Here is an 18,283-nt window from a genome sequence, read left to right as displayed (position 1 = left end):
CTTTTACCCAAATCCACATAAGGGGGAGAGAATTCTGCATTCTTTGGACGTACACAGACAGCTTAGATTTTTCTTGGACAGAATCAAAGCTTTCAGGAAGACAGAGTAATTACTAGTGGCATATGCTGCAGGATCAGGATCACAAGGGAAACCTATCTCAAAGCTGACTATTTCTAAGTGGTTAGGCCACTGCATTCGTTTCTGCTACTTACACCATGGCAAGCCAGTGCCTAAAGGGCATTAGGCCTCATTCCACCAGAGCTGCAACCACCTCAGCAGCCTTTCTCAGGGGAGTACCAACCAGAGACATTTTAGAGACGGCTACTTGGAGTTCAGTGCACACCTTTACAAAGCATTATCATCTGCCACTCTACTCTAAATCCAGGGCAGGCTTTGCCACTGCAGTTCTGCAGGGCCTCATAGCCGCTCCTACTGCTGTCTAGTTCCAGCCTCCCAGCCATAGCTTTGGGACTCTACCCAAATGTAATGATTGCAACAGTGAAACACGAAGAACATAGTACAGTTGTGTGCACTTACCATAAATGTATATGTTAGAGTGTATTCACTGTTGCAGTCCAAGTTACCCACCCGCCTTCCCCCTTTTTTCTTTTGGATCTTATCCTTCCTTCTCTGATTTATACTACCTATGTGGTGTATTTGCTTATAGATGAAGGTAAAAATTATATTGTTGTATTTCTGAATATATATAAAGTTTTGCTACCCTTTTTGGGGGCACCTGACGTCTGGGGCAAGAAAAACTGAAGAAAATGGCGTTGGTTGCTTCTTATACCCCTGACGACCTGACGTCAGGGAAGGGGCGACAGCAGCCGACACAGGACCCAAGACTTTGGAATTCAGGCTGGCTGAGGACAACCTGCCAGCAGGATTACCCTAATGTAATGACTGCAACAGTGAATACACTCGAACATCTACATTTATGGTAAGTGTACACAACTGTACTATTTCCCCTATGAAGAATTTGCTTTCTCTGAAACCATATCTAAAATGAATCAATATTTTCACTGGGAACAAAATTACATTCATATTTTTTTTAATAATTATTACTGGAATTTCCTCAATCTACTGCTGTTGCTTCTTTTCTACCAGGTTTCTTGGATGTCTTTATTACAGCCTGCAGCTGTTAAGAAGGCTGACAGAATGTATAATGTTCCTCAGTCTAACAAATACTTATTTTCTATTCCTGGATCTGACCCTGTAGTAATCTCCTTGTCAAATCCTTCTGCAGCTAATTATTTAGTAAATGCTAATGGTATTCTGCTGCTGCTCATAATATCAGAATTCTTAATTGTCAGTTCACACATTAAAGTTTTTTCTTGCTTTTGAGAATGAAAGACATAACTGCTACTTTTCCTTCATTGAAAGATGAATTTTCTCTAAATGCTCTTATTGCTTTTCTCAAGTAACCAAACATTCTTTGAAGAGTTCTTATAACTCAGCCGATGCCTGTTTCCGAGCAGTAGCTAGGAAAAGGTTTGCATGGTTACATTTTCAAAGTTTCACTGAATATGTAAAAGCTTGAGCTCCCCCCTTGATGGAGAGGTTGTATATGGGCCATGTTAAGATCCTGAAATATATGATGGAGGACACTTGATTGAATGGATTACTCTGATTTTCAGCCTTCCTTCTCCAAGTTTAAGTTTTATTTCTAATTCCCGATCCTTTTATCAAAAGCAAAATAAACGGCACTAGCAAACTGCAGGAAAACATAAAATAAAATGGCAAGAGGGCTCTTTTAAAGGGGGGAAAATATCTCGGAAATAGGAACATTCCAACAAGTTCATAAGTGGCTACTAGGCTATTAGCCAGAAATCTGTTTTAAGCCTAGATTAGCCTACCCCAAATTTACCAAAATGTTGACCTGTCAATACCTCAAGGAATTTTTATGGTTACAATATGATTGTACATACTAAGCATTCACAGGCTGCCCTTGTCCATTAGGGACATAAATGCCAAACTATGGGTAGGTTTGTGATTTTCTATTAGCCCAAGTTGCATTTAAATATGGTTAAGGATGACCTCTACTTGATATGGATGGGAAGCCTGTTCCAGAGAAAGAGTAACCTTTGAGACTCATACCTGTTCCTCCATGTCGTGTTTCTGTCTCAGATGAGGTTTAGACCCTTAGAACAGGTATTTCTTATGTTTGAACAGCAAAAAAAGTATTCCACTGTGGAAAGGTCCTATGAACAACAAAACACAAAGCAGCAAAAGTATCCTTCCAAAAGGACCAGCCACGACAGCAAAAGTGAAAAATAAAAAGTTCTTTAATTCATCTGGTGAGAGCTTTCATGACGAACTGAGCATTTCTTCAGACCAATAAAAACAACAATAGTTAAAACCCTTGTATATCCATACAACAAAGATAGGGCACATCACATGACTAACAGGTGTTAACTTTATTTAAATAAATTACGAGCTTTAAGGAATGGTTTTAAAGGGACTCTGCCATTTAACCCTGGATGTCTGTCAGCCTGAAATCTAATTATCCATTCTGTTTCTCGTTGTTCAGTCATGTTCTTGATATCTCCAAGATGTTTACTAAAATTTAAATACTCCAATACCCTGAATTTATACATAAGTGAATCCCCTTCATCTTGTGTATGTTTAGCCAGAGCATTCCTTAAATCCTTCTTCCTTATTGCTAAAATATGCTCTCTAATCCTTTTCTTTAACATCCTGTTTTATTTTCCTGTATAAAAATATGAACAGGCTTTACGGCATGCTAAGTAAACTACATTCGAAGTAGAACAATCTGCTCTGGCCTTAAATCAAACACATGATTAGTCGTAGGATGTCTACAAGACGCATTCTTGTCTATGAATGGGCAAAAATTGCATTTGCCACATGGCACTGTCCCCTTATGTCCCTGTTGTCTTGCATTATGTCCATTTCCATAGTATAACAATCTCTTTAGTGATTTCATGTTTTTGAAAATAAAATGTGGATGTTCTGCTACAATACTACCAATTTTAGATCCGATAACAGGACAGGCCAATTCTTCTTAATTATATTACAGAAAACATCTACATTATTGGTATAATGCATCACAAAATTTACCCTTGGGGGTATTCACTGCTTCTGTCGAATTCCAGATTACCAGAAACATAATCATTGTTGGAAAAATAGTTGTGCTGGTCCCCCTATAAGTACTTTCACATCTCTGACCATATTCTTTATTTCCAATTTCTTATATTCCCTGTCTTTAAACTCTTGCGCTAAAACATTTAAATTTGATTCAGACATGCTATCTTTACTATTTAGTCTGGACATCCTTATGCCCTGACCTTTTAACACATTCTTAAAAATCCTCGAAGGATGCATGCCATCTCTTCTCGTGTTGGTATGACAGGCTTTCTTATATAATCTGGTACTAATAGTATTATCTTCCATTCTGTATACTTCTACATCTAGAAAATCCATCACAAACCTAGAACTCTTGAAGGTAAATCGTAAAAAAGTTGTGCTATGTAAATCAATAAACCTTGGGATGTCTTCTTCCTGCCCTGTCCATAACAAGAAGATCTCATCCACAAATTTCTTGAAAAACTTTGTATATTGGGAGTATAATATTGCCTTTTAGAACATAAGTATCCTCCCAATGGGACATTGCTAAATTCACCTAACTATTCGCGCAGGGTGTGCCCATGGCAACACCCTGCCAATAATAAATCCCATCAAACAAGAACACATTATTTCCTAGGATCAAATTAATTAGGCAGCAAATCAAATCTATCTTCGTGTCACTAAAATTGCTTTGCTTCCTTAAAAGAATCCCCCGAGTTTCTCAAGGTAAAAAAAGAGAGGTAACCCTCCAGAAGATCTCCTTTATTCCTTTGATTCAGATGAGGGCTTTGACCTTGAGGAATCCAACCTTTTGAAGTGGGTGCTTCCATGGTCGTCTCTGGGGATTCAGACTCTGAGGAGAATCTTGCATTGGCCTTCCCTTCTGAGGATATTTCCTTTGAGGAAACTCTTCACACCTTGAGGAAACCCTTCAAGTGGAAAGCACAAGACTACCAACAATCTAAGAAAACAATTAAGGAATTTCTTAACCTCCCTGAACACAAACTCCTTGACATTCCTCCTGTCTTAGTGGTGATAGATACATTCCAGGACTCCTGCTTAAAACCATTCCAGGACTCCTGCTTAAAACCAGACTCCCTGGCTCCTGCCACTAGAAAGCCAGACAAGTTTAATAGGGTTTTGGATTCACACAAATGCAAAAACCTTGTGGCCAACCCTGATTTTATGACCCCAGGCCTTAACAGAGCCAAAGCTAGCTTGTCCAAAATCACCTTGCCTACTGACAAGGAAAGTAGAGCCTTGGATAGATTTTTAAAAAAAAAGTTTACACATCTGCTATCTCTAAGAAATTATTCCTGCTCTCAAGTAGCCAAACGCTCCCTGTACTGTGGCTACATTGCTATGGAAACTTCCAGTAGGGCTGCAACTACAGGTACTGTCATAAGACATGCCTGGCCGAGAGAGTAGTCCCGTCCCTCCCAGACCATGTCAAATCCAGCTTCCTAGATGCCCCTTTGGATAAAGAATTTTTCTTTGGTCCCAAGGCTGAAGCTGTACACAAGAAAATGGAAGACTAGGCCAAATCCATGCAGACTGCTAAGGACTTCAAGTCCATCCTCCTCGCTTCAGCAGAAACTACCCCACCAAGTATGGGTCCTTTCTTTCCTACCCAAAGTCTAGGTAAGAAAGCCCTGTAGGAAAATGAGCCAAAGACGGCACCAATGGCCTAAACAATGGCATTCAGACCCCATTAGGCAAGGGTGCTCACACCACACCCACAGACCTCCTAGCACAGAGAAAAAATGACTCAGCCATGGTACTCCCTATCCTCATTCCTGCCCCCCCCCCCCCAATCCCCTATTTGGATAATTGCCTCATCAAGGCAACAAACCCAGAAAAACTTGAATCTGACCTACTTTTCATCAAAAACCTTTTAACCTCCATGGGGTTCACCATCCATGCGCAGAAATCTGATAAACCCCAAATCCGGGATTGTGTTCCTGGGGGCCCTACAGGATTCAGCCCTCCAGAAGGTGTCTCTACTTCCAGACAGTTTCTTTCCTGATCCTATACTTCAAACAAGTAATGGTCAGTAATTACCTCAAAGCCAGGTAATATCTGAGGACCCTGAGTTACATGGCCTCTTGCATCCTCATGATTCCCCTGGCCAGATTACATATGAGGAAATTTCAGTGATACTTCAAAATTGTGTGGTCCCAGCATTCACAGCATCTCACAGCAAAGATGAAGCTGATCCCTTGTCTCTGGAAGGAATTCACCTGGTGGGCTCAGGCATGCTCCCTCCATCCGGGTCTCCTTTTAGAATTAGCAGGAAAATCTGATGCATCAGAAATTGCTTGGGGAGCCCCTTTCAGCTGCCTCCAGACTCAAAGAAAATTGGACTCCAAGTTCAGATGCAAACACAAAAATCTAAAAGAACTTATGGCAGTCCAAAAAGGCCAGAATAGCTTTCCAAAGGAATGGAAGCCCAGGTGTACTAGTAGTGAAGACAGCACCATGGTTATGTGGTACATAAACAGGGAGGGGTTACTTTAATCCGCTTTGCCACCTAGCAATGAAAGCTTGGGAAGCAGCTCACTCCCTCGGGTTGCACCTTATGGCACAGTGCTTGCTGGGTGTATACAAGTAGCAAATCATCTCAGAAAAAGCCTGTCAGACCCCACAAGTTTTAAATGAATCGGGGAAACATTTCTCAGCATAGCCAAAAAATGTGGTGTGCCGTTGATGGACCTTTGTGCCACCAAAGAGAATGCTCACCTGAGAAAGCTTTGCTCCACGGGCAAAATGAAGTTAGCCTGGAGGACAGATGCTTTCCCTTTCATTTGGACAGGCCTTTTCCTCTGTGTTTTCCCTCTAATACCATTGCTCCCTAGGGCATTTGTAAAGATAAAAGAAGAGGGGCCAAGGGTAATATTAATAGCCACAGACTGGGCAGACAGCACTGGTAGCCTCTGCTAATCAGCCTGACCAGCCCAGAACTATGGCAGCTGCCACAGAGAATGGACCTATTAACACATACAGGGCAAGACTGTACACTCAAACCTGCAGACACTCAAATTGTCAGCATAGATGATAAGTTAATTTCATGGAAGGAATCTCTCCTTGGTAAGCAGGTGTTGGATATTCTAAAAGAGGCCAGGAGACCTATCACAAGGAAATCTTAATCTGCCAAATGGAAAAGATTCACCCTTTGGTGCAGACAAAAAGCACAAAACCCTCATTCTCTTTTATTTGGCCAGCCTTAAGGGTGCTCTTACTCCTCCATAAAAATCCATGCTTCAGTTATCTCCGCCTACCTGCCTTCTCAGCCTCCTCTTTTCACACTCACTTTTGAAACAGTTTGAGAGGGGTTGTTAACCTCCTAGAAAGTCTCCAATTCCACCCTGAGACATCAATTTTGTGTTGGAGAAACTCTGTTCCACCCTTTGAACCAGCTGCTTCTAGTGAGTTAAAATTCTGAAGACTATCCTTACTAGACAACATCTCAGCCAGAAGAGTTTGAGCTTCAGGTGTGTGTGTGTGTGTGTGTGTGTGTGTGTGTGTGTGTGTGTGTGTGTGTGTGTGTGTGTGTGTGTGTGTGTGTGTGTGTGTGTGTGTGTGTGTGTGTGTGTGTGTGTGTGTGTGTACCTTCATCTTCCACTCAGTCTCTCACTCGAAACTACCCCTTCCTTTATGCCCAAGGTGGTAACAGATGCCTGATTGAATCGATCAATACATTTGACTACCTTCTTTCCCATCCCCCAGAACAAAGGGGAAAAGGGATCCTTCATTCTTTGGATGTACATGGGCAACTGCGATCAGGAAATCAGACCAACTGTAGTGCTTGCCAGTAGCTCTGAGGGGAAATCAGTCTCCAAGCAAACCGTCTTCCACCTCATCTTCTTACAGCTATCATGGTAAGCAACCCCCTGATGCTGTAAGGACGCATTCCACCAGGGCTACAGCTACCTGTACTGCATTTCTTCAAGGGGTGCCCACTAGGGACATTTTAGAGGCAGCACCTTGGTCTTCAGTGCCTACCTTGAGCAAACATTACTATATTTCTGCCTTCTTCAAGTCTAGGGCAGAATTTGCCACTGGCATCTTGCAGGGCATCCTTGCCTCTCCTTAAATCATCCCACAAGTTAGGACTGCAGCAGTGAAAGTCTAACTTGGTACAGTTATGTATAGTTACCATAAATGTAGATGTTTGAGTGTATTCACTGTTGCAGTATACTTTCCCCTCCCTTCTTTCCCTCTAGCCAGCTGTCTAGGCTGAGACGTTTTCCTTCTCAGTCAGGTTAGCCATCTTTTCTTCTCCTTCCTGAATTACAGGGTCCCAAAACCTTGACCTCATGGACAATCTAGGACACTCCTACGTTTAGGGGCAAGTAAAGTACTGAGATCGTAGTGCCAGCTGACTACTCTTATAGCCAAGCTTAGTGACATCTGATAGGGTGTCTGCCAGACTCCAAAGAGAGGGAAACTATTCTCTGGTAGTCAGGCCAGCCAAGGGCTTCCATGGTGGGAAATCCCAGAAGTTAAGACTGCAATGATGAATACACTTGAACATCCATATTTATGGTAAGTATACACAAGTTTATAGGAGAGAAGGTTTCACTTTTGTCAAGCAAGCTGTTTTCAAGTTGATTGTCAACAGCCTCAACAATGGATGAATGGTTAAATGGATAGATAGCGAGGTAAGTAAAACATTATCTTTTGGCATCGGGTAGCTCACCTTCACTGGAAAACTTTGCATTCAGAGACCACTCCCCTAGAGTTGTTGTTTGTAGTGCTTGATTCAAGGAGATCTCCGTTGTAGACACTTGTGCTGTAGCTACTTGTTTCTTTCCACACCTTCACACAGAGCCACAATTCTGGAAAATTTGATTTCTTTGATACGTATCTATTTATGGAGTGTGCCAGACTGCTATTGAGCCTACCTTCTTTTTTCTGCTTGTGGCTGTTTCCAACCTAAGACCCTTGTTTGCTTGTTGAACATTGTCACCTATTTGTTTTTTTGTTTTTTTTTTGCTTAGAGTGCTCAGTTAATTTTGTGGAAGTTGAAGTATCAAGCTCAGAGATGGGCATGCTTTTGTGGTGCATTGTATAGTGACACACCATGCATCAACAGAGTTCAGGTGCCTCTGATGCTGGAAATCAGAAGAAAACTCTAGTGGTGTTCCCACTGCAGATCATCTGATATGGTAAGAACTTGCCTGTTATGTTGGCATGTAGAAAATGCCTGCATTTTTGCAGTGTAGACTGACATCTAAACATATGATGTCCACTTAGGCAGTTTTCCATTTAAAAATTAACATTTAGAAAAAGTGTGTCTGGTTGCATGTAATCTGTGGTTATAGCCTGCTTTGAGCAAAATCAAAGCATGATCTTAACTCTTGTAATAGTCTGCTGTATTCTCCAAGATGATGGTGTTTTTCATAAAGAGATGCATATAAGTTTTGGCAGTGGTTTGGTGTGCTGGATGAGTAGTGTAAAGCGTTTCACAGAGGCTTAATGTTGAGCTCTGTTATTGCTTTTCTGGGGTGGTAGCAAACTCAAAATGGTTGTTGGACTCTTGGAATGAATGGCACAAATCAAGGCTTTTATGAAAGCTAGTCAAGGGGATACTGTTGCTTGAATACATTCCTCGAGGTGTCCATGTACAAGCAGGGTAACTGTTTTCAGCTCTTTCTGTGTAAGATTTCATTGTTTAAGCATATTCTGTATTGAAGTAGATGCTTATTTTCCTCCTATTTGTTCAGGCTAAAGTAAACTCCAAGAAATTATCTGCTTCCACAAAGAAAACTAAAGTATTGTTGGAAACAAGTGTGAATGCTCCTAAGAGGTAAGATTGCAATGTCCACTCTGAATTAAAAATACTTTGACAAGCTTTCAAAAGCACTTGAAGCAAGTTGCAGTAATGCGTGCCATTTATGAAGTTAGTCACAATGATATTCTTGTTTGAAAATATTGCACAGTGGTGATTAATTTTAAGTCTCAGGCCTTTTGATGTTTGTCTCATAATTCACTGTAGCAGTATTTTAACTTCTGCCATAGAAGGTTTGATTGCCAGCCCAGCTTCCTTAGCTTTTCACCCTTCTTCCCTCTTGATTGGACAGGTGCCCCCCTTAATGGATGTCAGTGGTAAGGTTGCCACCTTTTCAAATGGCCAAAGTGGGACATTTTTGGGACACGCATCAGATTTTACAGGCCGACACATACCCACGGTCAGTACAAAGGATAGAACTTTACTTTTTTGCCTAAATGAAAGCTTATTCTTGTAGCAGTTTAGTTGCTTATTCTGGTTCTTGTAACATTTAGGTATTTTGCATACAGAAATAACTATTTTATGCAACTATTACATGAAATATGGGACATAATTATGTCCTACAATCTCAGGACATTTGCCATTTTTAATATTTTTGGTCAGGACACAACTGCCCAAAAAGAGACTGTCCCTCGCAAAGTGGGACAGGTGGTAACCCTAGTCAGTGGTGTGAAAGAGGTTTCTACATGCACCCTGTTCTGAATTCCACTAGAACCTCAGGTGCCTGGAGGAGATGGCAAGGCTCGATGGGAGTAAGTGGTGCTGCCAGCTTACCAATCCTAGGGGAGGGAGGTGTCTCTGGCTTATCATATGGATGACCTCTATCAGGACCATGAAGCTCACGTATTTCCAGCCATGGCTGCCTTGTGCAAGTCGCACAGTGAGCAGAGGGGAAGTCAGCGTCTGAAGACGCATTTCCCAACAGCTATAGTGGAGCTCAAAAGGGAAGCTGTTGCAGGAGGTTGCAATGCCATTAGGACGGTATGCCACTCTTCAGGACCAGAAAGCTGTCCTACTCCCTATCATCGGACTCTCCTTAAAGGATGTGCTTTTGGATGTTTCCTGGAGAGAAGCAAATTGGATGTAGGGCTCTCACCTCACCCAAGAATTCCAAGCTGCTGCTTAATTAGAACAAATTAACCAGATGGATACATGTATAAGAGCCCCCTTGGAGCATGGAGGAGGGAGGAGGAGCTTTTTGCAATGTGCTGGAGTCCTTTAAAGCTGCCTGCCTTCAGAATTCAGATAAATAGCCTGCTGGGGAAAATCTCTTTATTTTTGCTATTTTTATGCTAGCCTGTTTTAGCCTATTTTAGCTTTTGTGCATTAGGACTAAATATCAGATTCTGAAGTAGTTAATAATTGTAGTGTTTCTTTAAACAGTAGACGTGTATTTTGTCTAGTGTCTTAGTATGATGCACTTAATAGTCCTCATTATGTTATGTTTAACTAGAAGGTAGTAGAGTGCAGAGAGACGTCTCTCTGGGAATACTTGGTTCAGACATCTTGTCTCAGACTGATATCAGCTGGATTACCACTGACATCCCACCAAAAAAATAGTACTCTGAAAAGCACCCAGTAGAGGAGAAATGACAGTCCAGAGTCAGAAAGCATTGGATTTCATTGGGCAGCTTTGCAGTCCCTGAATTTAGTCTGTTAAAGCTGAATCCATCCTGATGTCTGTTGGTCCAGGTACTTCTCTTGTAGGCCTCTGGTTCAGATGTCCCAGAACAAAGTTAGTATTGGTGAGGGCAGCACCCCCTCTTGGTTAGTCTGTGAGAATGTCAGCTGTCCTCAGATCAAGGTGACCAGAGTCCTCTAAGGTTGTCTCCAACCTCAAACCTAGGAATTACAATCCACATCAAAGTGGACTAGCCCACTTTCCCTTCCCCATCTCAAGCTTCTTCACAGAAATGTTCAGGAATCAGACTGTCTCTAAAGAAGAATTAGTACCATCTTTTCAGAAAAGTCCTTTACCCTAACCCCACCCCCCACCCAAGAATTCTGAAATCTCTGATTCAGAGGGATCTGACCTGGCCTGTGTAGAACAAATCTCCTGACACAGAAGATATTCTATCCGCTGCATCTCCCCCAAATGAATTCTTAGTTGGGGAACACCATCACAGAGTGAGGGAGAGCTTCCTATGTGAGGCTGTGGGTGCAGGGAGCTTCTGAACCTGCCTCCAACCCTAAGTCTTCAGCTATTTGTTCAATCATGGAGGCCCTAGAATATGCCTTTGATAATGTATCCCTTGAGGTGGATTCCTTACCCTCTTCTCTTGGGAAACCTGACAACTTTCATACTGGTTCACTGAAACCTTCTGTACCTGTATAAAAATCCTTTAGTGGCTTCATGGATTCCAGCAAGGAAACTACTGTGGTTCCTACCACTAATGCACTTCCAAATGACAAGGAGGGGCAGATACTTGACAGATTGGTGAAGCAAATCTGTGTGTGCTGCTCTACCTTCAAGACCCTTATCTGCCACAATTGCATGCTGAAGTAGCAGGAGTCTGTCCAGACAAGTTAAATGAGACAACTGAAGGGCTAGAAGGCAAGGATCTGAAAGAGAAAGTGCTGGGTTTTTGTGGCCTCAGTGCCCAGGTTGCTAGGTACTATATCAAACAGCTTTTTCATTCCTCATATGCTGGATGTAATACAAACTACCCCACAAGGAGCTGGCCAACCCAGCCAGAACAAAAAGGTGGAAGCATCTAAGGGGTAGGTAAAGCTTTTAGAAGAAATGGTAAACCAGACGTTAAAGGGAAGCTCGGAGGTCCTCCGTGCCAAGATCCAAGGAGGAATCTGTTTCAACTTATCAAAAGTCATCCTTCCTCCAGAGAGGTTTTCGTGTTTCACTGTTGCAGTCATCACATTTGGGTTATCTTCTTGCAGTAGCCCTCAGTCAGCCTGATTATCAAAGTCTTGGGTCCTGCGTCGGTTGCTGTTTCATCTTCCATGACGTCAGGTAGTCAGGGGTATAAAGCATGCAGCCGACACCATTACATCAGTCTTTCTTGCCGTGCGGTGCCCGAAGCAGAAGCAGTTCACAAGTGCCGGTCGGCCGACTCTTGAAATTTTTGTTTTCGAGTTTCAGAACCGAAGTCTTCAACTAAAGCTAAGTACCCCGCTGGGGAAACTTTTTCTTGCTCTAAACCAATGTCAGTAAAAGTGAATAATTGTTTTTCTTGTGGAAAGCAAATACCTCACAAAGATTTTCATTTGTACTGTATTCCTTGCCTAGGCCCTGACCACGACATACCTCACTGTCAGTGTTGTGCCTTATTTAAGCAACAAACTATTCGTCGTCGGTATATTTACACTTCTAAATATTTTGGTACTGTGTTCAATTATCCTGCAATGTCTTCGGTAAGCCATCCGACTACCGACTTTCTGAAAAAACGCAAAGATAAAGACGGAGACAGGCTGCCTAGCTCCAAAGTTGCGGACAATGCGTCTCCTACGCCAGTCGCCAGTTCGCCGGTACTCAGCGAGTCGCTTTCGCAGCCCCTGATACCCGCTACTTCAGATTCGCAGGCCTCTACTGAGACCCATTCAGAGTCCGGTATGCTACGAAATGCTTCAACTGTGCAACTTGCAGATGTCTCTACTTTGGATAGACCCAGAGCAGCTGTGCAGGCACTGGCTTCTGAGGGTGTATTCAGGCCTATTGACTTGCATATTAAACCAACACCATCTTTTCCTTCAAGGCTTAAAACTCAAACTGTGCCTAGAAAACCGACACCCAGACTGCATGGTCAGGCCTCTATGCCTAAAAACAGATAATAAGAATGGCTTGAACACCTTATTACTTTAATCTGGGGAAGACAACCTTCTCCCTCGAAGAGACCTAGGACTGAATTTGCTATTGATACTTCTGACCAGGATTCTGAATTTTCTGTTTCCTCTGATGACCAGGATTTACCTTTGTCTACCTATGAGGATTCTGATGCAGAGGATGCCACCCCCCCCCCCCCCCCCCAAGAGGATTTCTCTTTTGGTGAAACCCTGCATACTCTTAGGGAGCATTTTCGATGGGAAAGCCAGGATTACTCTGATTCTAAAAAGAGGCTTAGGGTTTTCTTACTCCTGCCCCAGTACAGGCCTTTAGCTATCCCTCTTGTACTAGACAATGTTGATGATGCCTTTTCTGAATCTAGATTGGCCCCTGACTCTTTAATTCCTGTTCCCAGAAAAACCTGATAGATATTACAGGGTTCCTGACTCTCACAAGTTCCTTTTTAAAAATCCTACTGTGGATCCAGAGATCATTTCACAGGAACCCAAGGGCATCAAGGCTACTACTGCCAAAAATCCTACCCCCTCTGATAGAGACTTCAGGGCGCTAGATAGATGGGGTAATAAAGGATACACTTTTGCAACCTTGGCCATTAGGGCCTTAAACTGCCAGTTTCATATCTTAGTGTCAGCAGCGTATCACTGGATTGCTTAAACAGAAAATGATGATTCCTGACTGTGCTGAAAATAGAGTTACAGGATTTAATGCATTATGCTGAACAAGTGGGAAAGCATACCTGGCAATGTGGTTTTGATTCATTAGAGGCATCTTGCAGGGCTGCTGTCACTGGGTCTGTACATAGAAGGCATGTTTGGCTTAAGGAGTAATCTTTGCCAGATCATGTTAAAGCTAAATTGCTCAATGCTCCCTTAAATCAGGACCGCCTGTTTGGCAACAAAGCAGAAGTAATACTTAAAAAGATGGAGGAAAAAGCTAAATCTATGCAAACTGTTAAAGATTTCCTACAAGTACAACCTCCAAGATTTAGTAGGCATTGGCCCTCTAAGAATTGGTCTTTTCCTGCCTCTTCCCGGCCTTCTCAGTCCAAACCCAGAACTAGCAGAGCACCCAGGCTTCAGTCCCAGGGTACAAACAGGACTAAAGAGTGGGGGGCTCCCACTTCCAAATCAGGGAGTAGCAAGACTCCCCCCTATGGTAAACTGTCTCAATGACTTTAAAACTTCCAAGCACTTCTCAACTTGACTGCTCCTTTAGGGGGAAAGATTGCTGTGCAGGCAAAAAACTGGGAACTCATTACCCAGGACAAATGGGTGTTAAATATAGTTTCCCAAGGATACATATTTCACTTCCACACATTACCAACCCCAAACGGTTGGCCAGATCTACCCCCAAATCAGTGGACAAAGGCTCAAAAGCAAGTACTCTCTCTCTCAAGCATAAAGGCTATTCAAACTGTACCAGAAGAGGAAAAGGGACAAGGTTACTACTCAAGACTTTTCCTGGTACCCAGAAAAAAAAACTATCCTGGACCTCTCCATATTAAACACCTTTCTGGTGATTCCAAAATTCAAGATGCTAACTCTTCACCAGTTACTTTTTATGCTAAGCAAGGATGCCGGATTGGCAACACTGGAAAAAGAATCCTACCTGCACATCCCAATCAGGGAATCTTGCAGAAGATACCTACGCTTCAAAGCAGGCTACATGCCATATCAGTTCTCTGCACTGCCCTTTGGCTTATCTACTGCGCCCAGGGTATTCACAAAGTGCCTAGCTCCAGTCATTGCATTTTGCAGGCAAATAAATATTCAAATATACCCATACCTGGATGATTGTCTAATTCCGGCAGAAAGCCAGGACATACTTTTGAATCATCTGGCATTTGTACAAAAGGTGCTAACTTGTCGGGTACACCATAAACGAAAATAAATCACATAATCTTTTTTTCCCTATATCAGAGCCGTCTTGCTCCCTACACCTATCGATCTGCTTTAGTGGATGTTCGTGTTTCACTGTTGCAGTCATTACACTTGGGTTATCCTGCTGGCAGGCTACCAGCAGTTGGCCTGAATTCCAAAGTCCTGGTCCGGCGTCGGTCGCTGTCGCCTCTTCCCTGACGTCAGTGCGCCAGGGGTATATAAGATGCAGTCGACACCATTTTCTTCAGTCTTTCTTGCCGCGCGGTGCCTGAAGCAAAAGCAGTTCGCAAGTGCCGGTCGGCCGACTCCTGAGATTTTCGAAATTGAATTTCAGATCCGAAGTCTTCAATAAAGCTAAGTACCCCGTTGGGGAAACTTTTTCTTGCTCCAGTCCAATGTCAGTAAAAGTTCTTGTATTTCTTGTGGGAAGCAAATACCTCATAAGGATTTTCATTTTTACTGTATTCCTTGGCTAGACCCCAACGACGACGTTGCTAGTTGTCTGTTTTGTGCTAGATTTAACCAACGCACTATTAAGCGTCTGTTTGATTTTGCTTTGGATTACTTTGGCCGAAGGTTTAACTATATAATGCCGTCGGAACAACCGACGACCGGAATTCATAAAAAGCGCAAGGATAAAGAAAAGGACAGGCATCTGAGGTCCAAAACCGACAATGTAGCCTCTTCTAGGCCAGTCACCGGTTCTCAGTGAGGTGCTTTCGCAGTCCCAGGCACCTGCTACCTCAGAGCCACAGGCTGCCTCCGACTCCCACGTGGAGACAGCTAGGCCTCTGGAAACTCAAGGTATTGGGCCTACGAAAACTATTTCCTCAGATGGGTCCGGAGCCGGCATCGGCTTCTGAGGGTGTTTTCAGACCTACACAGCTTACTATCAAGACCACTTCAGCAGCCAAGGCAAAGTCTAAAACACCTTTAAAGACAAAGAAACAAGTACAGCATTCTCCTGGACAGTCATCCATGCCTAAAAAACAGATGCTTAAAATGGCCGAGGATCTAATTACTTTGATCAGGGGTTCCCATCCCACTCCTGATAAAAGGCCTAGGCAAGACACTGACTGATTCCTCTGACCAGGTTTCTATTTCATCTGATTCCTCTTCAGAACAGGGATTTTCTTTTCCTCCCTATGAGGACTCTGATGCTGAAGAATCTATCCCTTTAGCCTCTTCTCCTGAGGACTACTCTTTTGGGGAAACCCTGCACACCATGAGGGAGCATTTCCACTGGGAGAACCAAGATTATTCAGAATCCAAGAAAAGGCTCAGAGACTTTCTTTTATTGCCTCAACACAGACCGCTTGCTATTCCTCTTGTGCTAGAAATTGTAGATGATGTATTTTCTGAGTCCAGTCTGTCTCCTGTTTCTTTACCCCCTGCACCAGTTAAGCCAGATAGGTACTACAGGGTTCCAGATTCACATAAATTTCTTTATAAAAACCCTGCTGCTGACCCAGAAACTATATCTCAGGGTCCCAAAGGGGTCGAGGCTTCCACTGCAAAAAAAAACTATTCCCTCTGATAGGGATTTTAGAGCACTGGACAGATGGGGGGGGGGGAGTTTACACCATTGCTATTTTAGCTGTAAGGGCTTTAAACTGCCAGTTTCACATGCTTAAATATCAGCAATACCCAATGTCTGCTAAAGCAGAAAATGCTGACAAACTCTGAATGTCCTGAAAACAAGGAAATGCAGGATTTATTGCATGCAGCTGAACAAGTGGGAAAGCATACTTTGCAAAGTGGTTTTCATTCACTAGAGGCTTCTTGCAGGCCTGCAGTTACAGGCTCCGTCATTCGAAGACATGCTTGGTTAAAGGAACAGCGTCTGCCTGATCATGTTAAAGCAAAATTATTGGATGCTCCATTACAGCATGATACTTTGTTTGGTGTTAAGGCAGAAGAGGTGTTAAAGAAAATGGAGGATAAAGCGAAATCAATGCAAACAGTAAAGGATTTCTTATAGGTTCCGCCACCCAGATTTAGCAAGAACTAGCCTTCTAAAAATTGGTCCTTTCCAGTGTCAGACAGGCCACAAAGAGGCAGATACAGACGCCCTAGAGGCAGATCTCAGCCCCAAGGCTCATACAGACCTAAACAATGGGGTGCTTCAGCCTCCAAAGGCAGAGAAGACAAATTACAACCATATAGGAATGACTTCCCACTACCAATGCCAAACACTTACCTTTTGGCAGCACCCTTAGGGGGAACACTAGCACTTTTTTTTACAAAATTGGCACATGATCACCCAGGACAAATGGGTACTGAATATTGTTTCTCAGGGCTACAGGTTCCACTTTCACACCCTCCCAAGGGCAAAAGGTATGCCAGACCTGCCACACAATCCATGAGCAGAGGCACAAAATCAAATTTCATCCCTCATGGACATGAGGGCTATTCAAAGAGTACCACAGCAAGAGCAGGGGCAAGGATTTTACTCAAGACTTTAATTGGTACCCAGAAAGGACAAAGCCTGGAGACCAATACTGGACCTGTCTACTCTAAATACTTTTCTGAGCATTCCAAAATTCAAAATGTTGACACTGCAGCAACTTCTACCCATGCTGGGCAAGAAGGCTTGGCTCGTAACTTTGGACCTCAAAGAGGCATACCTGTTTGTCTCAATCAGACAATCTTGCAGAAGATTCCTCAGATTCATAGCTGGCTCAGTGCACCACCAATTCTCTGCACTGCCCTTTGGCTTATCTACTGCGCCCAGGGTCTTCACAAAATGCCTGGCACCAGTAATTGCATTTTGCAGACAAAAAGGAATTCAAATATATCCCTACTTGGACGACTGCCTTATTCAAGCAGAGAGCAAGGACATTCTACTAAAGCATCTGGCGTTTGTAAAAAGATTACTAATTTGCCTAGGGTACATAGTAAACGAAAAGAAGTCAAAACTAGTGCCCTCTCAAGAGATAATATTCCTGGGTGCAAGCTTAAATACAACTGCCCAGATGGATTATCTCACGCCAGACAAACAAAGGCAGCTGACTCATTACTTCCAAATGATGGCAACAAAAACCCAGTTACCTGCAAGAAAAATTCTGCAGGCTTTGGGCTTCATGGCATCCTGCATCCCGCTAATTCCATATGCAAGACTGCATATGAGGAAGCTACAATGGTATCTAAAAAGTGTTTGGACTCAACATTGCCACAGCCTGGAAACAATAATTACTCTCATTCCCTGCCTGCAACAAGAGTTTCGATGGTGGGCACTGGCCTGTCACCACAACAAGGGACAGCCATTCACTTTACCCACAGCCAGGCAGACACTAACAACAAATGCATCGGATTATGCCTGAGGGGCACACATGGCAGGAAAATGTATTTAGGGCACATGGCCTGCACGCCAAATGCATCTTCATATCAATCAAAAAGAGATGCTAGCTGTACAGAATGCCCTGACAGCCTTCAAGGATCTACTCCATCCAGGACAACTATTGCTGAAGATGGACAATACTACAGTTATGTGGTACATAAAAAAGCAAGGGGGCACACATTCTTACCCCCCTCTGCAGGCAAGCCATGACTTTGTGGAACACAGCATTGACCTATCAGGTACATCTGCAGGCACAATTCCTGTCAGGAAAGACAAATCCTCTGGCAGACGAACTAAGCAGAAACCTCATGAACCCGCACGAGTGGAAACTAGATCCACAAGTCTTCAGCATGATAACAAGGAAATGGGGATGCCCAGACCTAGATCTG

General features: G+C 43.1%; 1 protein-coding gene across 1 annotated transcript in view; it reads left to right on the top strand.

Moving 5' to 3' along the window:
- The window catches only part of CDCA8 (cell division cycle associated 8), a gene marked incomplete in the record, with an annotated part of 717,361 nt that overhangs the window by 308,698 nt on the left and 390,380 nt on the right, over positions 1–18,283 (top strand). The window contains 1 exon segment of the mRNA XM_044083643.1: positions 8,811–8,893. Within this exon segment, the coding sequence (XP_043939578.1) occupies positions 8,811–8,893 (83 nt within the window).

The sequence above is a fragment of the Protopterus annectens genome, chromosome 1.part1 (assembly GCF_019279795.1).
Source record: "Protopterus annectens isolate FY-2018-M chromosome 1.part1, PAN1.0, whole genome shotgun sequence".
Classification (NCBI taxonomy): domain Eukaryota; kingdom Metazoa; phylum Chordata; order Ceratodontiformes; family Protopteridae; genus Protopterus; species Protopterus annectens.
Note: the sequence above shows the minus strand (reverse complement) of the source record. Positions and strands in the feature narration are given on the sequence as shown.